The sequence below is a fragment of the Fistularia commersonii genome, chromosome 16 (assembly GCF_037954325.1).
Source record: "Fistularia commersonii isolate RoL2024-O1a breed Wild chromosome 16, RoL_Fcom_v1.0, whole genome shotgun sequence".
NCBI classification, from domain to species: domain Eukaryota; kingdom Metazoa; phylum Chordata; class Actinopteri; order Syngnathiformes; family Fistulariidae; genus Fistularia; species Fistularia commersonii.
Genome location: NC_141299.1, coordinates 16,616,212 through 16,640,000, shown reverse-complemented (window position 1 = coordinate 16,640,000; position 23,789 = coordinate 16,616,212). Strand labels below are relative to the sequence as shown.

Here is a 23,789-nt window from a genome sequence, read left to right as displayed (position 1 = left end):
ATTTCCCTCGCTAAAATAAGATAGCTAAAATACGACGTCCGAACCCAATGCACGTGATAATTCCAGTGGGAATGTTGGTATAACATCGGTGAGATCGGATGCGAGCGGTTAAACGGTAATGATTAACACCGGTCAACACGATCACAACAACTAACTTGCCTCGTCGAATTCCCGGCGCGCTTCTCCTTCTGCGGCGGTGCTTTGCGAGGCAGCATCATGCCAGCGGTATGGCGCCGTCTTCCTTTTTGAAATCCCTTTCCCCGGGATTATCTAACCCCCCGAATACAATTGGGTTTTAATCGGGTCACGGCCTTTTGTCCGATGTGACGCTCTACCATTTGCTTGAAAAAAAAAACCAAACGAATAAATCTCGATTGCAACCAAACCTCAACAGTCTGGCCCTCGAACCCCAGCCCACATCAGGACTATTCATAGAGAGTGTTTGCAAACATAGCAGGAATATCTGTTAGATCGCTTCTCTGTGATCGCAGACCTCTACATAAACATGTGAATATATATTTTTTTGGTAACATCTTGAGATTTAAATGCAACACTGTTGGAATTCAATGTGCCAGTTTATTATCTCTTATCCTGACTTAACCTTTTCCGTTTCAGCTGCGAGCAGCCCCCTCGATAGTCCCCGTAATGTGTCAACCAGTGCGTGCCTCAACTTTCCATTTGCCCGGAGGTACGGCTGCTTTCTCAGATTGAAATAATGTATTTAATCTGTCATTCTGTCTTGCTTTGTACATATATTCATATTATACCATTTACCCATGCTTCCTTTTTAATGATGAATTAAATACTTCAAATTATTTTTTATCTACTGCATTGTTGGCAGTCTCAAAGTTTGACAGTGTAACAAACTGGGGTTTTGTTGTATATTGACGAGCGCATGCAAACACACACATACACAGAACACACACAAACTGCTTTTTCATTTTGGTGAAGGAGCAGCTGCTTATAATGTTACAAGTTTTAAAAGAAAATAACTAAAATATGACAGTGTTTGGCACCTTTGACCAGCATTAACAGCAGAAAATGAGAAGGGAATCCGTATCTGTAGATTTGCTTTTTTCTCACACTGTGTGGTTCGTAGATCAGGGCGACTTCTATCATTTTTTTTTTTCACCACAGTAGATTGAGAAGATTAGTGCATAAATCACAATATTATTTTTATGGTTTTTACCTACTAATTGAATACATTTGTCGGAACTAATTTCAAACGAGGAAAGGAAAACACGGCACCATAAAAGTCGTATAAGAGTGAAAAATAAATGTTTCGGGAGCAAAATTCTTCAACGCTTTCTTGACAGAGAAAAGGCAGGTAAGTTGAATTTGAACTTCTGGTCCGTTGCCCACTTAAAATGAAGACACCGGCATTTCCACATTAGTCACAGGTGAGCCGAATTTCCGTAAAAAAAAAAAAATATAGGGGATTAAATAAAAACGTGTGCCGTCAAGCTCTGAGGATTACCCCCGTTAGGTTTGCTTCGCCGGGGCTTTTTGCAGCTGATTCACTCCGGGGGAGGATGACTGAGCCGCAGTTAACCTAGAGGGTATCCTGAAGCCCGACCGTTCGACGCGGTTGTCATGGCGATGGGCTTCGGCTGCCTCAGGCCGACGTGGCGCAGAAGTGAGATGGCACCTCGAAGGCAACAATTGTAGCGTCGTTATGGATGAGAAGACGTTGGAAAGCCCCGCATAATTTTGCACGACGAGGCTTCTAACAAACCCAAGCGTCTGTCACCTTTGGAGTTTGATGGCGTGCATTCGCATCATCTTTCTTCCTGCCTCACACACCTCCCAAAGTGTCACGTCGTGCCGCCCGATGATCAACAGAAAAATCTGCTCCTCTGAACAATTTGGTTTTGTGAGATAGGGTTTGTTTATTTTTTTCCTCACTTCAGCACACAGCCCCCCCCGCACAGAAAATGTGAAAATGTTTAAGTCTGCGTAATGGCGCTCTTGAAGCCTGCCGCCGCAGTCCGTCTCATAACATGCATTTAGCTCCGGATACAAAGCCCCGCGGGGGTTTTCCGCTCAACCCGCCGAGCTCCCAGCGGGGATCCTTTGTGTCGTCACTTGGTTGTTTGTACCCATTCCCACGAAATGCAAAACACGACAACAACGTTTTTTTGATATTCCTACCCGCGCCGTTCCTGAATCCAGGAGCGGACGGCACGAGGTCACCACCGGGCTCGTTGCTGTTACATAAAATATATAACTGTATTAATTTGGTTTGCTGGACTCATCGTGTCAGGACAAATGCAAAGTGGCAAGGCAGGCAACATTGTCAGTACAAATCACTCAGCTGAATGCCAGAGGTCACAGGAGCGTTTCGGCAAGATGCTCCAAAGCGACTAAAACTCTTTTTTTGCTCTTCTTTTTTCCTCTTTGCCGCCCCGATCTCAGTCACTTGGCCCGCGCTGACAGGTAGCCTATGTTTGTCTTCCGTCGTCGTCGTCGTCGTGTGTCTCAGCTCACGGAGCTCGTGTTTGTTCCCCTCCTTACAAAATGTTCTTATGTGGGGTTTTGACTTTACTGCAACATTTCCATGATAAAAGGAAATCGCATGAATGAAACGAGACAAACAAACCACTCGTGTTCGGTGGAAAGAACTAATTACGCGCTCTTGTCGTCGCAGAATAGTACCCTTTGTTATGTAACCGTTTCCCCGTACATGAAATGCCAGCCAATTTGTGTTGGTTAAAATAACACCGTGTCTTGTTTCCTCCCAGAGCCGAGGGGCGAAGATGGTCCCTCGCATCCCTTCCGTCCTCCGGCTATGGAACCAATCCACCCAGCTCGACTGTCTCAGTACGTTACCCCCTAAAAAAAAAAAGATACTACACCCACCCTCAACCCTGTCTCGGAAACCTCAGTTAACCCAAACTGCACGATGTTATTATGTAATCAGTCAGGTCTGACATCACAAGCTGGCGATCGGTTTTCAGAAGTCGGCGTCCCGTTCCGTGCGAGTCGGCGATAGAAATAAAAGTCCAAGTCGAACCCGATGACGGGCGGAGGGCAAAAGTCCGCGTTTTCACTCATGAATCAGCTGCATTAAAAAGGCTAACAGACGACAAAGCAGCCTCTTGCACCACCTGGACCGATAACGGAATAACACGGCGGGGGGCAAATCAGATCAATTTTAACTTGAAATTAGAAATAAGACATTTTGATTGAGGCTATTTGCTGTCAGATCGTGGGAAAATACACTCAATTCTTCTTTTAGCACTTTTAAAATCTTATTCAAAAATCAAAACGTCATTGTTTTCTTTCAGAGAGCATTTTTTGTGTCTGCTGATACTCGTCCAAATTGTTGATACAAACCGCACAACTCTTCATTTTCCGTTGAGCTACCGGTTTTGCGCTTCCAGAAACTCAAAATACAATTTTTTTTTTTTAACACATTTAAACAAAATTACAGTTTTCCTATTTCTCAGCAAGAGGCCAGATACTAACAGCGGGAACATCCTTTACGGTCGGCCTTAGAGCCGACTGAAGTGTCTAATGAGCGATGGGGTTTCATCCCTCATTTGTCTGCAGTCTTCCTCCTCCTCCCAGGAGCGCCTTCACCAACTCCCCTACCAGCCGACGCAAGACGAGCTGCACTTCCTTTTCAAACACTTTCGCAGCACCGACAGCATAACCGACGAAGATGGGCGGCCCTCGACGGTCATACGACCCCGGTCACGGAGTCTCAGGTAGCCGACGTCGAAGGGACTTCTCTCAGTACACCTATCCTTCCATATCTCGGCCGCGTCAAGATATCCGTCCCTGATACGACCCAGGCTTCGAGAGCCGATAAAGCGTTTTGCGGCTCATATCGATTCCGCATGCAGTCTGGCTGGCGGGCAGGTGGAGGTCTCGCCGCGTAGCTCTGTGATATTTGACAACTTTTGTCTGTTGGCTCAGCTCCTCGCTGCTGGCGAGATGGCTGAGCGCTCTGTGTTCTGACACCCCGGTGTGCAGGGCGTGGGCGTGCTAGCTCCCAGAGAGCCTCGGGGATCTAGCTGATGAACTGTAGTCAAGGGTGGGGGTGGTTTAGAGGGTGGGTGGACGGGCGCCAGAGGGCGGGGAGAGGCGGCGGCGGTGGGGGCGGGAGTGTGTGTGTGATGCAGAGAGCCACGGTGAGCAGCGGCGGTGTGTGTTGGGCAGCTGCCATCCAGTCTTAACAGAGGCAGCTTTCACGACGGGAGGGGGGGGGATTCGTGCATGTGATCGGTTTCCCCTCGATACGTTCTGCCCGTCGAACGAGAATTTTCTGTCAGAACACAGAAGTCTCGTTTGTGTCTAATTTGTCGAGGCTGCGGCGGATGAGTAACCGGACCATGTTGGCGACTGACCCCGTTTGCCCGGAAGAAAGCTTTCCAGTAGGTCAGGGCCAGATAGTAGAGCTCGGAGTTGATTAGAATCGACTCCAGACCTGTTGACAGATAAATCGTGGCCTTTAACAATAAGTTAATTGCATTTTGTCTTTGCGTTGCAGCCCCGGAAGATCGAACGTCTCCGTTGATAATGAGATAGTCATGATGAACCATGTTTACAGAGAGCGATTTCCCAAGGTAAGCCGCAGGGAACGCACGTTCGCGACATCCACTATGACATGCGTGCGACGTTCCGTCGAGTCAGTATCGACAAGTTCCTCGATTCGTGAGAGGAACCGAAGCCGAATCGTCTGACAGGTGAAATCCTGATCAGGGCCTCCGGTCGTTACATCGACTCGGGCTTTAAGGGTTCTCGGTCATCCCGGTGGCCGATCCACCAAAACACCACGCAGCATTGGCATATTTTGTCTTCACGTTGACCCTGTTTCCTTGCTATTTTTCTTGGATTCTATGTCAACATCTCAATCCCGTCACATTTTGGTGAAAGTTCAGAGACTTTTACGGGAGATTTGAGGACTTCTTAGCGTGGAATGGAGCCCAAACTTAATTTTTAAAGCCACAGTTCCAAGCAGATGGCAAAGGAATAGATAAACAAACACCCACATAAGTCCTTCTTAGAGACATGTTACGAAATGAAAAAAGTAATCCACGCTAGTTGCATTTTAATTGATTTTTACCGTGTTTCTCCTGTCTGTGTTTGCGCGTGCATTTGCCTCCCCATGTTTCCCCGCAGGCTACAGCCCAGATGGAGGAGCGCTTGTTGGAAATCGTCACCCACTACTCTCCAGACAGCTCCCTCCCGTTGGCTGACGGGGTGCTGGGCTTCATCCAGCACCAGTTGGTCGAGCTGGTCAGGGACTGTCTGGAAAAGTCCCAGAAAGGCCTGGTTACATCACGGTACTTTGCCGAATTGCAGGAAAAGCTGGAGAAGCTCCTTCACGAGGTTAGCCCGAGTTCAATTTTGGACGCCAAGGGGTTGATAGAGTAACATGCAAGACAGAAAAAAACAAGTTTAACCTTTTTTTTTAGTCATATTTTAAGAATATCTTGTGCGTCAGAACTAGTCAAGGTGGCATTTTGCTACCAGTTGATCAAAACATAATCAACGGCATCCGTCTATCTATCAACAACAGCTCGATAGCCAAAGGAACGCAGAGTTGTATCGTGAGGAGTGTCAGCAACATCGAGAGATACTTTTGTCACAGGATTTTTGTCTCTATTGTGATAAAATACTAGTTTCTATAGCAACCTCTCTTCCTGCTGCTTCGCATGCTGCCAGACGGGAGGCATGGTGGACCTGCTGTACCTCCAGCTGAACTAATAATTCTGTTCCCATTCTATGGAACTAGTGTTGACACACACACACACACACACACACACACACACAAAGCCTGACCTTGTGTAGACCCGACGTTAAAAAGAAAGAAAAAAAACAAACGAAGGTGTCTTAATAACTGCGTATGTGCGTCTCTGTCTTCTTCAGACTGGTTTTGAAGATTAAATCCGTCAACAAACAGTGTTGTAAACATGTAATTCACCTTTTGGAATGTTTGTAAAAGTTTCAAGTTAATTATTTTAATTTTATTTTTTTTTCCTTAATTGAAAAGGCAATTAGATCAACTCAGATTGCATTAGACTTCTCAATTTGTGGTTCAAACCGCGTGATGTTATATGAACCATATAGTGTTAAAAAAAAAAAAAAACAACCTTTTCCTCCCATGCAGTTTATTTTTATCTGAGTCTTAAGCAGCCTCTATGAGCTGTCAGTTTAGCTGTCTCCGTCTCCGAGACCACGGATGACTCATTAGGACGCCACACAGTCATTATTCTAATAATTGCTCTTAGTCTACGGTGATGTTATGTCTGATGCAAGTCTGTCAGGGAACACCATCTTCATATTTTTTAGAAATATCACTTTTCGACGTAAACAATGTCCCAACCTCTCTGGATCCTAAAAGGGGGATTTCAGATTTTCAGATATTCTTAATATTTAATATTTCTCTTTTATGTTTTATGAGAACCCAGGTGTAAAAAGGGCACAGCATCACTACATTTGATATTTTTTCTATTTTCAGTTTCGCTTTGGCACCAACCTTCTTTGTTGTTCCTTTTTTTGTTTGTTTCCCCCAGGCCTACGAGCGCTCAGAAAGCGAGGAGGTCACCGTCATCACCCAGCTTATAAGGAAGATCCTCATAATAATCTCTCGACCGGCTCGCCTGCTCGAGTGCCTGGTAAGCCAAGGAGAATATCTCCTCCTCATCTAATAGCTGATTTTTATTTTTTAAAACCGATATGAGCGACACAAATGAGATTCTGACCTCTGTTCCCTGGGAGAAATTGGATCTCTGCTAGAGAATACAAAGCTGATTTAGCGATTTTTTTTTTTTTTTTTTTTTTTAAAGGAGGATGTTTGCAGGGTTTGTGTGTTTTTTTTTTTTAAATGTATTTATTTTTTAATTTTTATTTTTTATATGCAATCCACATTTTTGAGTGCAGTTCTTATCAACATCAACATGTCAGCTGTGAAACCACAGAACTGACTTTACAGAATCTTTTTCTGTTAATACTGTCAGCTGAATCCCATCCATTTCCATTGTAATCCTGGTAAATTAAGTCGTCGCCCCGCTGCCTACCCAGGGGACGGGGCCCGGTGGCAGCAGGCCGAGTCGGTTTCAGTCCCCGGGCCAGGTTGCATATTTAATCCCTCCAGCATGTTGTGGGCCAACTCAGAAAAGGCCTCCTACTGGCTCAGGATCCAGGAAGCACCTCGTCCAAGTCTTGCGCCGGCTCCGACTAATCCCTCCGACAAAGGAAGAAGCACCAGTTCTACTCTGAGCTCCCCTCAAAAGTCCGTGCTCCTGACCCCCATCGCTAAAGTTAAGCCCGGCCGCCCATTTCAGCGGCTCGTACCCGCCATCGCGCTCTTTTGTTCGCGACCGCAGCCGAGCGATTTCAGCGTTGTGCTCGCCGGCTCAGCTGCTCCTTCACCGCAGACCGATGGAGCCCCGGCGCCCACGCCGCTCCACCTACCCGGTTTGCAATCCAGCCTATCCTCACTTCTGAACAATACCCCAATTAACACCTAGAGGTGCTGACTAATCCTGACTGCTTCACGCACAGCTGCAGACCGGCCCCCCCAGGGCCTGCCGGAGGTCATTTGGTGAGGAAGCCAAAAGGGCCTTATTGTACGGAAAAGCAAAGACACAATCTTAGAGACGAAGGGATGCCGGCGATGGAGCCCGACACCTGCTGGAAGCTTCCCTGACTTGATGCCGATTGTAGAGAGACAGCCTGGCTCATAAGGACGACGCCGGTACCCCATAATCCTGCGGTAAATCCCACAGTGCATCCCCTGGGGGCTCCCTGGTCCTCAAAGCACACATGGACCAGATTAAAGTAACTCCCCCCACCACCCAGGAACCCCATTAAAGTGATGAGTTGGTCAACTGTTCCATGACCTGGATGCGACCAAAGGCTCGAAATCATCCGGTTTCTGTGAACTTGGCACACAGCCTTTCCCAAAAATAATAATTTAATAATAATAATAATAATTGGACGAGTGGCAAATGGCAAACCTTCGCATCCTAAGCCGTCTGGATCCTAAGCCCTTGCAGACCGACTCGCCCCGCCTTGGTTGAGGTGCCTTGGTTCCTTTTTGGTGTCACCGGGTCGCTGCTGCATCATCTTAAAGCAATATGGAAATATAGCAAGCCCTCAATGGTGAATTCACCTATTGATGGCTGGAATGCAAAACCTCCTATCTGCAAATTTTTTTGATTTTTGGTTTTTGCATTGAATGGTAAGAAATTGTACGGCTCCATATTTCCAGTCTATCTGCAAGATGATCCCACCTTTTGACATAAATGTCACATTACAAAACTCCTATGTGCACCATGAAAAAATAGGAAAAAAACACTTATCTGCATTGTCAGTTGGAAAAATACATGCTATGTATTTTTAGATTATGACAGAAATATTGTCTGTGAACAATAGATTATTCTTGAATATCTTTAACAAAGACCATACTACAATCCAATGAAACGTTTTTTTCATTTCCTGAAAAAAGTGTTTTTTTGCACTCCAGCCACGGATATATCTGAGTAGATACTACAAGGTGACTCGCTTTCTTTTTTCTTATTCACTCTGTCCCATGGGAAACCCGAAACTTTTCAGTAATTGTGTCTTTGAGCTATCGATACGCCTCGACATGTAAATCCTGGAACCGAGCGCTTTTATAGCCGGGACTCGCACATCGAAACGCGCGGTCACTGAACGTGTTAACGCCAGGCCCGAGCAGGTTCCAGCTCGGATCGTCGAGCTCGGATTTCACACACACACACACACACACACACACACTCGGCTGAAAAACCTCTTCTTGAAAGTTCGAAAACATCAAGACTGGAACTTCCCTTTTGACTGAATACACACTTATCCCATTGTTTGTAGTCAAGGGTTGCAGTCGGGGAAAAAAAAAAATCATCATCTTGGACTATTTTCCAACGGGGAAATAGTTTTTCCCATAATTTACCTGCTTTAAATCTTTAATTTAACCGGAGATGGGATGTCCAGACCTCACCGAAGGGGCTTTTGTCTGCAGGAGTTTGATCCAGAGGAGTTCTACCACCTACTGGAGGCAGCAGAGGGCCACGCAAAAGTCGGCCAAGGCGTCAAGACCGACATCCCGCGATACATCATCAGCCAGCTGGGCCTGACCAGGAATCCGTTGGAAGGTAAAGGAATTCAATGCCGTGACACAACATTGGAATTCTCATTTAAAAACAAAAAAAAAGAAAAATGAAAATGTTGCCGACCTCCCGCAGACCCGCTGTCTCATTCTGACCTTTCCAAAAAGAAGAGCGGGCTCGTGGTGAGAACTTCTATGTGGGTCATTCGCTTTAGACAAACGTCAGACCACGTGCAACGAGGACTGCGTGATACAACCGTGGAACCAGAACTAACTTTCACCCAATGCCTCCATTCACACCGAAACCAGGAGCAAACACTGTCGCAGGGATGTGTTGGAAACCAGTTGAATGCGTCTCATTGTTTCGTTTTCATTTAACATGCCGCTTTTATCAGATTCTAGTTATTTGGGAAACTTTTTTCATCCCTTCATCTGACTCAGTCATTTAAACCGGTTTCGACTCGGCCTTTAGTCAACATAAAGGTGTACGGAGGACGGAAGAAGAGATGGTTACGTGCGAATAATCGTGCGCTTTCCCCCTCTGCTCCCCGCAGACATGGTGCAGCTGGAACAGTACGACTGCGGTCCCTCCGTGTCCGTGGAAGCCGATGTGGAGGTGACGTAGCGTCGCTTTTCTTCTTGACCGCATGATACACACTGTCTCCAGGACGTCAGTTCATTATTATTTTGGGCGTGATAACACAATTAATCTGCAATTCAGTCAGACGGACGATGCTAGCGGTTAGACGTGTGAGAAAGTATTTTTTAAGAAAAATCTTTAGTGTTTTTTTTTTTTGTGTTTTTTTCTAATATGAAATCAACACATTTTGGCAAATTATGAACGTGGCAACTGGACGTTTCACCCGAGAGGTTTCTTCAATTCTGATGGCCTGGTTGTTGGCGGGTCCAGGTTACGATGGATTATTATGCAATTGAGAGTTGATCTGCAGAAACTAGGTCGAAGGGGATATTTGGGCTAATGGGGGTGTTGTTAGGTGGGGTCAAAGGTTCAACTTTTGGGGATTTACCTGGATTAGACTGAACAGGTGAAGCCAAACATCTCAGAATGTGAAACCTGTTGGATCACATGACCTGAGGCTCAAGTGGACGGGGCTGGTTCTGGTGGTGGCTTTTTCCACATTGTCTGGTTGCCTGGTCCGTGTGTGCTTATCCATCTTGGTGTTGATCCCAGTACGAGTCTGAGGCCTCCTCCTGTTGTTCCTCTCTGACAAAAACGTCTTCTTTGACTCATCTCTCAAACCATCTGTCATTTTGGCCCTCATCCTTGAGGTGTAGGTGGACCGCGTGGTCCTGTCCTGTGTTGCGCCGCCCGTTTGTGCAGAGCTTGTTTGGTCTCCCCGATGTAGACGTCATCGCAATCGGCATTTTCGATCTTATGCCCGCGTTTTGTCCTTGGGGTTATATTCGTAAACTCCCCGCAGGCCGTTAGAACTGAAGAAGCCTCTCGGACGTGGGGTGAAACGTCTTCAAGTGAAGAAATTCAAGTCCGGTTGCCACGACAAGAAGATATTGACAAGAATTCACCTCGACCCAGACGACTCAGAAGACGATTTTTTTTTTTTTTTTTTTTTTTTTTTTTTTGTCAATCCGAAGTTGGCTCTTGCTGAGTTCCCTTTCCATCTTGTCAGTCAGAAAAAAAACGTGCGTCTGCTTTCCGCACACAGAGCAAAGCGCCGCAGACGCTAACGCCGACGCGAAGGAAGCCCCTGGAGAGTGATTTTGAGACCATCAAACTCATCAGCAATGGAGCTTATGGGTAAGAAGAGGGGAGTATTGAGGATATATATTGGTTTTACATGCCGGTGGCGCAGCGGTTCGCACATCCGCCTCATGGCAAGAAGGTTTGATTCTGGCAGATATTTCCGTGCGCCTGGGTTTTCCTCCAGTTTGCCTCGTCTTATTCGGTTATCTCGATCAATAGCTCTGATCGGATTTATGGATGGATTTATTGCACAGATTTTGTCTGTTTTTCTGTGCTTTATTTCAACAATAGCTTGATCAAGAAGCTACCATCTGGATTTGTCATATTCGGTCATACTGGAATATTCAATTAACCCTCATATTATGTTAAGGGTCAATTTGACCTATTGGGTCAATGGGTGAAATGGGTCAAATTTACCCATAACATAATATTCAATTAAACCCTGAAGAATCCATTCACCCTTTTTTTTATAATTAATCTGATCAGGTAGAAAAGGTGCGATGGAATTATAGTGGCAGGCTTCGTTTGGGAGATATCCCTGGAACAACACTCTCCAAAAAAAAACGTAAACATCTAAACATCAATAAAACATGAGCAAGAATCTGGTCAATGTGGCTTAACACACTCGGACAACCGGAAAAAAAAGCGTTTTCCTCGCTGTTAATCTTTCAAAATGGAGTGCATTATAGAGTCCTTTTCGAAAATATCTGCAACCGTCCGAGGTCGAATCGCCATTCCTTCACGGTTCCATCGAGTGTATTCATTCATTATGCAGACGTCCCTTCGTATAGAATGAGACAGGCACGTATTATATGAATCCATTATGACTGTGAATTGGAAAACGATGTTTCTGGAAGTATCTCAGGGCGGCTGTGAAAAGGAACTTAGTGACGATGCGGAACAAAATCCACAGGCTCAGGGTGAAAGATTCAGCTGTGCCTTTTCCCATTTGTATCCTGTTTTTTTTTTTTTTTTTTTTTAGATTTATTTCAAATAGCCTGTTTTTCTATGCAACGTCAAGACTAATACGGATCCCGTGATTGTCGGCAGGGCGGTGCATCTTGTCCGCCACAAGGAAACCCGCCAGCGCTTCGCCATGAAGAAGATCAATCGTCAGAACCTGGTCCTGAGGAACCAGATCCAGCAGGTGTTCGTGGAGAGAGACATCTTGACTTTCGCCGAGAACCCCTTCGTCGTCTCCATGTTCTGCTCCTTTGAAACGCGTCGCCACCTCTGCATGGTTATGGAGTACGTGGAAGGTAAACACACCGGCGCATGATGCGGGTTTCCAGGGTGTACGTTCATCTAATCCGTCTTATTTACTGCGTGTGACGGCGAGATATATCATAAATGGATATTTGCTTCAAAAAGCAGCCGATACACAAGAATGACAAGACAGTCGTTTGTAACCGTAAGCTCAGGTTTAATGCCGATGGCGTTCGTTGGGGTTTGCGTCATCTTTTGTGTTTTGAAGGCGGGGATTGCGCCAACCTGCTGAAGAACATGGGGCCGCTGCCAGTGGAGATGACGCGAATGTACTTCGCCGAAACCGTCCTGGCGCTGGAGTACCTTCATAATTACGGCATCGTGCATCGGGATCTCAAACCTGACAAGTGAGAACAAATCCACCACCCGGTAGCTTTCTCTGTTTGGTGCTCTGGTTTTTGTTTTGTTTTCTTTTTCGCTTGTTTTTTGAGTTTTATTTAATCAGTTATCAGTCCCTTTAAGAGCAGATGTCTGGTCTTGGCTATTTTGAGATGAGCTGAGTTTTAGCTTGCTTTAGTTTTTTATAATTCGGTTAAGGCCGGTCTGGCCGAGTGCACTGATATCGTAAGAACCCTGTCATGGATACCGAATTGCAATAATATTTCTTAACATCCCGCTCGATCGCAGCCCAAAAGAAACGACCAGCAGAGCCGCGGGGAAATAAATGCTTAAAAACTGAACCACGCACGAGCCTTTGTTTGACACGAACCGACCGCACGGAAATCGATTGTCCCGTCCCTTACGTAACCCGTTCACGCGGCTGACGGTGTCCTCTTCTGCCCGACAGTTTATTGATAACGTCGATGGGCCACATCAAGCTAACGGACTTCGGCTTGTCCAAAATCGGCCTGATGAACATGACCACCAACCTGTACGAGGGTCACATGGAGAAAGACACAAGGGAGTTTGTGGACAAACAGGTGATTTGGACCTCAGGAATGAAAAACAAGAGTGAAATTGAGAATGAATTAAAATAAAAAGCCAAACGTCGCCGCCGTCGTGACCGTTGTGTGTTGGTTTGCCGGCGAAGGTGTGCGGTACGCCCGAGTATATCGCCCCGGAGGTCATCCTCAGACAGGGATACGGGAAGCCAGTGGACTGGTGGGCGATGGGCATCATCCTGTATGAGTTCCTGGTCGGTTGCGTGCCGTTCTTTGGAGACACGCCGGAGGAGCTTTTTGGACAAGTTGTCAGCGGTGAGCGAATCGCTTTTAACAACGTTCATTTCAACATCTGCAGTTGGATATGTCGAACGTAAGCTAATGGACAGTCACAGGTTCACCACTCAAGATAAGATAAGATAAGAACAACTTTATTAATTCCGAAGGAAATTGTTGTGCCAGAGTTACAGAAAATATAACAGTAATAAATAATAAAAAGAAAAAGGCAGAATTAGAAATAAAAATAAACTATAAACTATAAAGTGTCACAGTGGAACTATAAAGTGTCTTAGTAAACAAGTGATAAAACTATAAGTGTCTTAGTAACAGGTGAGGTAAGGAGTGCACAATAGTATGATTAAAAAGAAGAAATATCATATTTTATTTCTATATCTTTATTTCTTTATATATATATATATATATGTATATCTTTATCTTTATATATATATATCTTTATTATTTCTATATCTTTAAATATTATATTTCTATCAGAAATATTAACTTTATTTACTGCTTTGTCCTTCTGTCCAGATGAAATAATATGGCCTGAAGGAGACGACGCTTTACCGGCCGATGCCCAGGATGTCATCACTCGCCTGCTGAGGCACAGCCCTCTGGACCGACTGGGAACTGGTACTGCAGGCCATCACATAGAAAAAAGAAATAATTTGTAGTTTTGGGTTTTTTTTTCTTACTGTAGTACTTTTCTTCCAATTCAGAGATGTATGTAGTGATTGATATATTATTAGACAAGACTTTATTTGCTACTTTTATGACATATGCTAATAAAATACCCCACCATATAAAAGCATATTCTTCTGTTTTTTTAGCAAGTGTAGCCAGTAATATCAATTACATGGTAACATTGTAGGAATACTAACACATACTTGCCAATATTATCTGTAAAAATGTACATATCGGCCTCACCTTTATGAGGTCAAATCTTTTCATTTTTTTTTTTTTTTTTTTTTTTACCCCTTTGCCGTGACCGGCGGTGAAAATGTTTTGTCCGTAGGCGGCGCGTCGGAGGTCAAACAGCACCCGTTCTTCGACGGCCTGGACTGGAACGGACTCCTGCGGCAGAAGGCTGAATTCATCCCCCAGCTGGACGCAGAGGACGACACCAGCTACTTCGACAGTGAGTTAGTCGGCATGATTATTATTATTGTATGCTCCTCATTTTTATGATACATAGAATCACTATTATTTGAATTGTGGGAAATGTACAGCTTGTCAAGTAATGGAAACGAATGGAAGCTGCCGCCAGTTAAATGATAGTAGAAAGTACCTCCTCTTTGTCATTACCACGTCTTCGCGGCGTCTTCCCGCTAAAATGCTAAGTTTGCTCGCGTGTTTGTCCGATTTTTCAGCTCGCTCCGAGCGCTACCACCATTTGGCGTCTGATGAGGACGAGGAAACCAACGACGACGAGTCCTCGCTAGAAATTAGACAGTTCGCCTCCTGGTCCAACCGTTTCAGCAAGGTGAGAACGCAGGGCTCGGGTAACGTTCGTTTCACGACTCGGATGCGCGACCATGCATGTAATCGCCTTTCCCTCATCCGGTAAACCAGGTTTACAGCAGCACGGAGCACTTGGCCACGCCGTCCAACTTGAGCTTTTCCTCTGACCGGAGCCACAGCGAGGACAAAGAGGAGCGCTCAGAGCTCGGGGTTCACGGCCTCTCTCCGAGCCCGGCGGAGGGCGTCGTGGAGCCCAAACGTCCCGGACGCATGAGCAGGTATTTCTTTTAGATACTCTCGTTTCATACCAACGGGGTGAAAAAGGAGAAAAAGTCAGAATTGCGCGGTGGGTTGAGTTCTGCGGTTCAATGTTCTGATCTTCTGCGACTTCTAGCCTGTGTCCTCGGGCCTCCTCCTGCTCCTCCCAGCCCGAGAGGAGCAGCAGCCCTCTGGTGATGAGCAGCACCCAGAGCCTGGAGATGATGCCTCGTCTTGCCGTTTCCACGGACGACGAGGGTAAACGTGCACACGTTTTGTTTTTTTTTCAAGATTCAAAACGTTTATTGTCGCATGTACAGTCAAGAAACGTGTTTTCAAAATTCCTACTTTGGCTATCGGACTTTTTAATTCCTCTTCCTTGTACTTAAGACCTTAAAACACTTGATAGCCTCAACCTTGACCATTTATATTTTATTGTATTTCTTATTCTCCCTCCTTCCTACTATTATCTATTATTGTTATGTTTTTGCTTGAAACTCTGGCACAACAATTTCCTTCGGGATAAATAAAGTTATTCTTATCTTATCTTTGCGGTCCGCAGTGTATTTGGATACACAGCATAAAGGCAAAAAAATATGAAATAATGTTATATGCTGTTAATTCGTTTTGAATTATTATTAATACATGAAATTATTATTATAAATATGATTAAAGATATGAATATGAACAGTGCAATAAGACGTTTGAGTGCAGCTTGGTGTGCAACTCACAAAGTGCAGTTACAAGGATGAGTGCAATTTTTCATCGGTTTGCTAACGTAAGCCGTGTAGGAAAGATTTTATTTAATTTTTTTAATCAAATTTGAAAAAAAAAAAATTTTAAATGTATTTTTTTTTTTTTTTTTTCGATTCGTCACCCGCAGCCGAGGTGGTCGTGTCCAACCTCAGAAGAATAAGGATACGCAGCAATAGCACCGGGGGCAAACACTCGTCCCCCAAAGAACCCGCCGGCCCTCGACGCTTCGGGAACCAGCTGGAGACGCCGGACCGGCAGAGGCTCCCCTGTGGAGGCAAAGTCCCGAAGTCGGCCTCCGTCTCAGCCCTCTCTCTCATCATCACGTCAGGTGCAAGGGGGTTACCATGCCGACATCTCAATTCCAACAGAATGAATGGAGTTTATCAGTCTGGCGTTTTCAAAAGCGCACTTTAAAGCGTGACCGTCACGTCATCGATTATTTTCCAGACGACACGCCGGGCCTGCAGCCCAGTCCCATTTCCCCGAGATCGCTCTCCTCCAACCCCTCGTCCCGCGAGTCGTCTCCCAATCGAGATCTGTCCCTCAGCCCGGGCACCATCAGGCCGCCCATCATCATCCACACCTCGGGGAAGAAGTACGGCTTCACCCTGCAGGCCATCCGGGTCTACATGGGGGACAGCGACTTCTACACCGTGCATCACATGGTGTCGGTGGGTGTTCGGCGTGCTCCGCCGCGGGCGCCGGAAATAAGCGGTTGTGTAATCGACCCTAAATGTGTCCCTGTCGGAGCAGAGCGTGGAGGAGGGCAGCCCCGCTCATCAGGCGGGACTTCGCACAGGAGACCTGATCACCCACGTGAATGGAGACTCCGTCCAGGGGCTGGTTCACCCCGAGATGATAGAGCTGCTGCTGAAGGTACGGGGTCTCTTCGATTTTTCCGAGTTTTCTCAGTTTTCTATATGCCGCGTCGAGTTTCCCCTCTTTGTCATTGACACGGCGAAACGTGCAGAGCGGCCGCAAGGTGGTGCTGCAGACCATAGCGCTGGAGAACACGTCCATCAAAGTGGGTCCGGCTCGGAAGACCAAGCACAGAGGCAAAATGGCCCGCCGGAGCAAGAGGAGCAAGAAAAGAGATAACTATGACCGGTGAGGATGTTCAGGGGTCCCGGGGGTCCAGACTGATCCGAACCGGAGAGCCGCCTTCTCCTGTTTGTGTTTTCTTTTTGTACACTGCTCAAAAAAATAAAGGGAACACTTAAAAAACACATCCTAGATCTAAATGAATGACATATTCTTATGAAATACTTTGCTCTTTACACAGTTGAATGTGCTGACAACAAAATCACACAAAAATGATCCATGGAAATCAATTGTATCAACCCATGGAGGTCTGGATTAGGAATCACACTCAAAATTAAAGTGTAAAAACAAACTCCAGGCTGATCCAACTTTGATGTAATGTCCTTGAAACAAGTCAAAATGAATCTGTGTTGCTTCCTGAGTGGACACTATGATTTCACACAAGTGTGATGGACTCGGAGTTACATTGTGTTGTTCAAGTGTTCCCTTTATTTTTTTGAGCAGTATATATTTTGAGTCATTTCCATGCAGCGGCTTGTTAATGAACCATGACTACTTGTGGAAAAAAAAAAAAATCCCATCTGTTTATCTGTTTTTTTTTTTTTTCCCACTATGACGCCGAAATCACCAGACCGACATGAGATTCTGACAGAATCCCTTCTCTCTTCAGGCGACGCAGCGTCTTGAAGAAGCTGTCCAAGCAGGGCACGGTGATGCACAGCAGCCGCAGCTTCTCCTCGGGCCTCCACCACTCCGTTTCCTCCAGCGAGAGTCTTCCGGGCTCCCCGACACACAGCATCTCCCCGGGCCCTTCCACGCCCTGCCGAAGCCCCGCGCCTGACCACCAGGTCTTGGGTGAGCCCATCTCAAAAGATTGTGAAATTCCGCCTATTTTTTTTTTTCCCCTTTTCATCACGTGACGCTTTTTTTTTTTTTTTTTTCCCCCCAGACACTAACTCTCCTCAGAGCACATCCCCATGCTCCAGCTCTCCCAGCTCACCCGCCGCCCACATCCGGCCCAGCTCCCTCCACGGCCTCGGCTCCAAGCTCAGCACGCAGCGCTACACCAAGGTGGGCCGCCGGAAGTCCACCAGCAACATCCCCCCGTCGCCCCTCGCCTGTAACTCGTCCTCCACCCAGCCTCTTTCTCCACAGCGGTCGCCCTCTCCGCTCCCCGGCTTCACCAAAACCCTCCACTCCTACCACGGCAAAACCCTGTCCCCGCCCACCATCGTAAGACACGTGCGCCCCCGGAGCGCGGAGCCACCGCGATCCCCGCTGCTAAAGCGGGTGCAGTCGGCCGAGAAGCTGTCGGGAGTGTACCACACCGAGAAGAAGTCGTACGCGCCCCGCCGCCACACGCTGGAAGTGCCGTTTTACGGCGAGGGGGAGCCGCTAGGCGACGGCGAAGCGGAGGGAGGCTTCGGGGGCTCCCACCTCGGGGTGGATCACGGCCGGCTCGGCGGCTACATCGGCGGCCAGAGGATCTGGGACTCGGGGATGGAACGCTCGGAGCAACTCGTGGTGATGCGTAAGCTCAACCTGTCGGAGCGCCGAGACTCCTTCAAAAAGCAGGAGGCGGTGCAGGAGGTGAGCTTCGACGAGCCGGAGGAGAAAGCGGCGGCGGGGGGCGCCGCCGCCGCGCCGGGGTCCCCGCAGCCGGGGCAGCACAAGACGGCGTGGACGAATCAAAGCGGCGAAGGGTCGGAGCTGCAAGTGCCGACCGTGAGGAGGTTCACCCTGGTGCCCCAGATCGCCGTGCAGGGCTCGACGGAGAGCGAGGAGCAAGACGAGTGGGAGCCGTGCTCAGACGGCGAGGAGCTCAGCGAGCAGCCGGAGGCGGTCGACGCTTCGCGTCAACAGCCGCAGGCCAAAGGGCGGCACGGTCGCGCAGAAGAAACCTCCTCCGTCGCAGCCGAGAAGACCACCTGCATCCAGGCGTCACAGCAAACTGGGCATTTGATACAGTGACACTCGCTCAGCCCCGCGTCCTGAATCAGCGCCGAGGATAAACTCACGAGCACGCAGGGACCTTTTTACTTGAATTTTTTTTTTTTTTTTAGTGTTCGTATTTTCTTTCACAACTTTTGGACCTCGCGGTCCTGTTTGTTACATTTGTAAGCTTCGCTGAGGGAGGTTACAGGAAGAGAGGGAAAGTTCTCATCGGCTAAAAAAGCCAAGACTGAACATTTTTAATCCATAGAACGTGGTTCAGCGTGTTTCGAGTGGATTTTTTTTTTTTTTATAAATGTCTATTTTTTAAAATGAATCGTTGCGGTACTCCGTAGTTTTATAACGAGGGGAATATTGTTGGAAAACCAAAAGGGGAAAAGAAATCGTTTTATTAGGCTAAATTGTGGTCATTCTTTTTGTCTTATTTCGTTTTGACCCGACTAGCGCAGCTTCCATCGGTGTGGCCGAAAAAACCCCCGTGGTCGTGCCATTTTCACACTCCCCTGCATGAGCAGGCCGGAACAAACCTGTCACTTTGAATAGCACTACATCCAAAAATGAAAAAAATCCTACCGAGGGCCCAACAAGGCCGCAAGGAAAAGAGACTTAATGTGATACAAAATGGAAAAGTTTGCGCACAAACCTGCACTTGTCAACACGCGAATGGTCTGTTGTTGATTCAATTGGCCTGCCGGACGTCCGTATTTATCTTTATTGAACTGTTAAAACACGCTCTTTGCTATGAGAACTCCATGTTATAAGGTTTTGTTTTTATACCGTGCGTGCAGGGCAGTAGTAGCGCGCCGCCATGAAGACGCAACTGTGTTCATGTTCCACGACAACAGCGACGTGTCTCGTGCGCTGCATCCGCACCGACAGTCTGAAAATGACGCTTTCTGAAAAGGACGCGGACATCACGGATCGTGAGACTCGACGGAAAACTCAGCTCGGCGTAACGGGAGCGGAGGTGTCGAGTTTTGCTTCATCCTACTCAACACAGTGATTCAGGGCGGCCGAGCGTCTTGCTGCGTTTGGCGCGTAGCGTGCATCTCACAGAAAGCAAAACAAAGCTCTCCCTCGGAGCGAGGAGGGCTCATCCGACCGGGTAACAAGATTCTTTTTCGATGTTTCCTTTGGACACTCGGTGTTTGAGCCTCAGCGTATTTGTACAGTTTTTGTTTTTTTTTTCCTGAAAGTGTCGCTTTTGTATTCGTTTCCTCACATGAGTGTGTGAGAGACTCTTAAAATGACTGCTCCCTACTTAACTGTGTAGTGATGTTTACATTGTTGGGAAAAGTGCACTAATGTTTTGGTTTTGTACGCATACGCGAATGGTGTAAGATAAAGTGAAAATGTTGGAGGGACACCCCCCCCCCCCGCTGCAGCGGAAACAAACCCAGGGGCGGGCGAGAAATGTTTTCGGTCCTTTTTATTGTACAAACATGGATGTATATTTTGATAAGTTTGTAAAGAAATCGCGAATCCTCTGAAGGACATTGACAATTTGTGTGAACAGAAATGCGCCGCGTCTTCTCATTTTAAAGGGTTTCAACCAAATTCTTCAATCCCACCTCCCAACCATCTTAGTTTATCCAGAATTATTTCTCTACTGCTAGACTACAGATTTAAACTGAAAGTGAAAATACCCTCTCTGGATTAACATTGTGTATTTAGCTTATCTTCAGGTTTTTATACTATTCTTATGGTGAAACTGGTTTAAAACAGGGTTCAACATCTGCACAACAAATAAAGCACCTCTGGGAATGAAAAAAATGTATATCTATATGTTGCTGCATACAGATAAATGAGGCAAACTATAGTATTTGAATTAATTTGACCTTTTTCTTCATACACAAAAAAATAGTCTACCAACACAGCCAAGAAAATGCTAAAACAGCTACTGGAAACAAAAACACTTCTATTGAAAGATATCCCCCCCCCAAATCTCTTGAATCTCCACAAATAGAGATCGGTTTTGAAAACTTGCTATTAGTGCGAGGGTTTTCTTATCGATCTCATCCTGTTGAGCGGTCATGTTGCTCCCATCCCATAAACACAGCGAGCTTGAGATTCTCTGCGGGCGACGAGGCAATGAGGAAATGTCGTACATGTGCACGTGTTCTCCTGTGGACTCTATGGTGCATGCTGCATGAGACAAGCACACTTCTGTAATACTTGATTGCATGGTATATTGGCATTGTTGCCCTGTACTGTGTTTTCTTGCATAAAATAAACTTTGTATCGCTCTTTGACTAATTTCTATTAGCTTTACCACTCATCACATTCCTGTGGGTTCTAGATTTCAAGTGTAGCAGTTTGGATTAGACACCACTGATCAAATATATCACTTATCAAGAGGCTTTTACCATCCTGTAATGTATTTATATGTCATCTTTAGAGAAACATTTGGTCACAACCATATTATATCAATTCTAATATGGATTCCCCCCCCCCCCCCCCCCCGTTAGCCATTCATTTTAGAGGGAGCTATGGGGATGAATCACTGGCATCGATATCTAATAGGTGTCAAGGGATTTAAAAAAAAAGTGTTGTCATGATCTGCTCAGTAATGAACAAACGGCTTTGTAAGAACTAAAGTTGTGAAATATGGACAAGTGCTTTCGTAAAGCATACGGGTAGTGTACAGCCAAATGCAGTAAGCATAATGTTGAACTCATTTTCCGACCAGAAAGTTGCAACTTAAAAAACAGGAGGAATTTCAGCAACCTAAAATGTGCAGTACTTTCTGTCAGAGTCCTAGAAAGTAAAATGATCCAGATTGTTTCCAAAGTGGCTTCAGTTCATGTAGAACTAGAGATTTTCCAGGAGGCGCAGTTTCCCTCCTGACCGCTAGGTGTCGCTGTCGCACCGAAGCAGGAAGCTGTACCACCAACGAAGAAGTTCCGTGTCCTTCACAACAGGAAACATGGCTACCGCTACTAAACTTATCCAAAGGCTCCGGAATTTTCTGTCAGGGGTAAGCGATGTAGAGTATTAACAGATGTTAATAACCGATTATACTCCCCTGTAATTTGGATATTATTTTATGGGAATGCAGATATCGTTGGTTTTTACGAATCGGTCTGATTTCATGACCGAGACAACCGGTGTTTGCTAGCTTCAAGAGCTAATCGTTGTTATGGCTGAATCATTAAAAGACAAAGAATATAAACTGACCTCCGCCTTGCAGATGATGTTTTTAATTGTATTTGGTTTTTTTTCTCAATCCAGCACGATCTCCAGGCCAAATTACAGCTTCGGTATGAGGAGGTAGCCAAGAGGTATGGCGTTAAGATGATCATCTTTCAAGGAGTGCATCAAGTCAAGTTAGATTTTATTCATATGTGGCTAAATGACAACACATTTGACTGATGACGCTTCCATGTAAAGCATATCTGGGCCAAAGTCTTTAAAATGATTTACATAAAACCCAACTTTCGTCCATGTGCAAGCACCTGGCAACAGTGCCTTTTATAACTTTTATAGTTATATAAAATAACTGCCTTTTACCAGTGCAGAAACCTTGTGGGCGACCTTCTGTCTCAAGCTGTTTGGGATAAAACGAGAGAAACAGAAGGACAAAGAGATAGGAAATGTAATGTGTATGAGGGTTGGGAGGGAATGTAATACTGTCTATTGTTACAGTGATAATAAACTAACAGTTACCTGCAAATCACTGAAATGATACCATAATAGAAAAAAGAGAGAACTGTGGTGGACACCTGGCTAGATGCTGCAACGGATCAAGTTACTCTACCAGCGAAAGAAGAGCCCAAGGGCTTGGAAGACCATACTCGGGGTTACCATCATGCATTTATGATGGGACAGGATTGGAAGAGTTGGTGGTAACTGAGGGGGGGGGGCATCAGAGTAACAGCAACCAGCGAGTGGACTCGCTAGAAAGCACCTCAAATGTGGATTAACATTAAGTTTGGAGACATCAGGAGAGACTGTTTACAGCACGTGTGTCAAACTCACGTCATTTTATGTGGCCCACGAGGTCTTAAAAGGTCAGATTGTCAATGCGTGCAGTGACCTCAAACTGCATTTCCCGCAAAGTGACGGCATCAATGTCATTTTCAACCAGTGGAATTAAGAAATCCTAATGATCAGGAAGAGAAAAGTTGATGCAGATGGAAGGCTGTTTCAAAAATGATGGGAATGCATATGTAACATTTTGGAGTTGAATGAGTAATGACCTCATTGACACCAAACACCAAGCTAAGTATGCCAAAGTTAACATTCCAGAAAAACAACAAATTGTCCAAGAATTAAAAGAATGTGTTCACGCAAGCAGCATAGAAAAATACCGCAGCAGTGAAAGCTAGCTTTGTAACCGAGCATCTAGTAAACATCTTTTTTTTTTTTTCAAATGCATATGTAACATTTTGGATTTGAACGAATAATAAATTCAAGGAGTAGCTCCATTTATTTGACATTACATGTGTTTACATTTCGTTACATTTATACTGTTACCGTTACATGTGGCCCTTTGAAGGCAACCAAAATGAGTTTGACACCCATGCTTTACAGGTTTATTTTGTCTGCTAATGTTTGTTCAGGACGCAGCCGCCCCCCAAACTGCCAGTTGGTCCAAGCCACAAGTTTGCGAATAACTATTACTACTCCAGAGATGGACGTAGAGAGTCGAAACCTGCCACGGTCGTCATGTCTTCACAGAAAGCGCTTCCCGCCGGCAGGTAAATCAAGTTAAAGGCTCCTGGTAAAAATCGCAAACACTGGACACTAGAAGTATTTTTGTAGACATATGTCCTAGCATCACTTTAAAAAAAACTGTTTTGTGTTTTTTTTTTTTCTTTAACGTGTTTAAACTACTCTCTTCAGGTTCGTGTCACTTATGGGTTTTTGTCTCTTCCAGTCAAGCCCCTGATGTCCCAGCGAAGGCCCTGGTGACTCCAGGAGGTGTTTATAAGTATCCAGAACTTTCCACCGACCAGCCGTACCTCTGAGCCCGACGCCGGCCCCTGGAGCTTATCAGCCTCGATTTTGGTTGGATGCTGTACAATAGAAGTTGTGAATAAAATGTGCTATATGTCCTATAATTCAATTTAAAACTGTAGTTATTCTTCAC

The 23,789-nt window shown here is 45.8% G+C and overlaps 2 protein-coding genes across 4 annotated transcripts in view; both read left to right on the top strand.

Annotated features, from left to right (window-relative positions):
* mast3b (microtubule associated serine/threonine kinase 3b) overlaps positions 1–20,949 on the top strand; it is a 33,333-nt gene extending 12,384 nt beyond the window's left edge. For 2 of the 3 annotated variants that reach the window (XM_086161298.1, XM_086161300.1), the window contains 25 exons: positions 616–688; positions 2,416–2,436; positions 2,742–2,820; positions 3,553–3,710; positions 4,496–4,571; positions 5,128–5,337; positions 6,525–6,626; positions 8,993–9,125; positions 9,634–9,695; positions 10,765–10,856; positions 11,853–12,061; positions 12,277–12,415; positions 12,856–12,988; positions 13,099–13,264; positions 13,760–13,861; positions 14,244–14,366; positions 14,599–14,711; positions 14,801–14,967; positions 15,084–15,205; positions 15,831–16,031; positions 16,151–16,374; positions 16,457–16,579; positions 16,674–16,810; positions 17,415–17,599; positions 17,694–20,949. In XM_086161298.1, coding sequence (XP_086017424.1) covers positions 616–688; positions 2,416–2,436; positions 2,742–2,820; positions 3,553–3,710; positions 4,496–4,571; positions 5,128–5,337; positions 6,525–6,626; positions 8,993–9,125; positions 9,634–9,695; positions 10,765–10,856; positions 11,853–12,061; positions 12,277–12,415; positions 12,856–12,988; positions 13,099–13,264; positions 13,760–13,861; positions 14,244–14,366; positions 14,599–14,711; positions 14,801–14,967; positions 15,084–15,205; positions 15,831–16,031; positions 16,151–16,374; positions 16,457–16,579; positions 16,674–16,810; positions 17,415–17,599; positions 17,694–18,715 — 4,172 coding nt within the window. In that variant the 3' untranslated portion in view covers positions 18,716–20,949. The remainder of the gene's footprint in view (positions 1–615; positions 689–2,415; positions 2,437–2,741; positions 2,821–3,552; positions 3,711–4,495; positions 4,572–5,127; positions 5,338–6,524; positions 6,627–8,992; positions 9,126–9,633; positions 9,696–10,764; positions 10,857–11,852; positions 12,062–12,276; positions 12,416–12,855; positions 12,989–13,098; positions 13,265–13,759; positions 13,862–14,243; positions 14,367–14,598; positions 14,712–14,800; positions 14,968–15,083; positions 15,206–15,830; positions 16,032–16,150; positions 16,375–16,456; positions 16,580–16,673; positions 16,811–17,414; positions 17,600–17,693) is intronic. The other variant, XM_086161299.1, reaches the window with a different exon arrangement.
* Positions 20,950–21,577: 628 nt separating this feature from the next.
* On the top strand, positions 21,578–23,760 carry ndufa7 (NADH:ubiquinone oxidoreductase subunit A7). The gene is made up of 4 exons (XM_086161709.1): positions 21,578–21,674; positions 21,929–21,978; positions 23,260–23,397; positions 23,577–23,760. The coding sequence occupies exons 1-4, from the start codon at positions 21,624–21,626 to the stop codon at positions 23,665–23,667; spliced, it is 330 nt and encodes a 109-aa protein (XP_086017835.1). The 5' UTR covers positions 21,578–21,623; the 3' UTR covers positions 23,668–23,760.
* Positions 23,761–23,789: the final 29 nt, after the last annotated feature.

Bases quoted from the DNA above. Each gene is read 5' to 3' on its own strand.
- ndufa7 (XM_086161709.1), top strand. From the start codon at position 21,624: ATGGCTACCGCTACTAAACTTATCCAAAGGCTCCGGAATTTTCTGTCA. The intron at 21,979-23,259 runs GTATGGCGTTAA...ATGTTTGTTCAG, and splicing joins TATGAGGAGGTAGCCAAGAG to GACGCAGCCGCCCCCCAAAC. The intron at 23,398-23,576 runs GTAAATCAAGTT...TGTCTCTTCCAG, and splicing joins AAAGCGCTTCCCGCCGGCAG to TCAAGCCCCTGATGTCCCAG.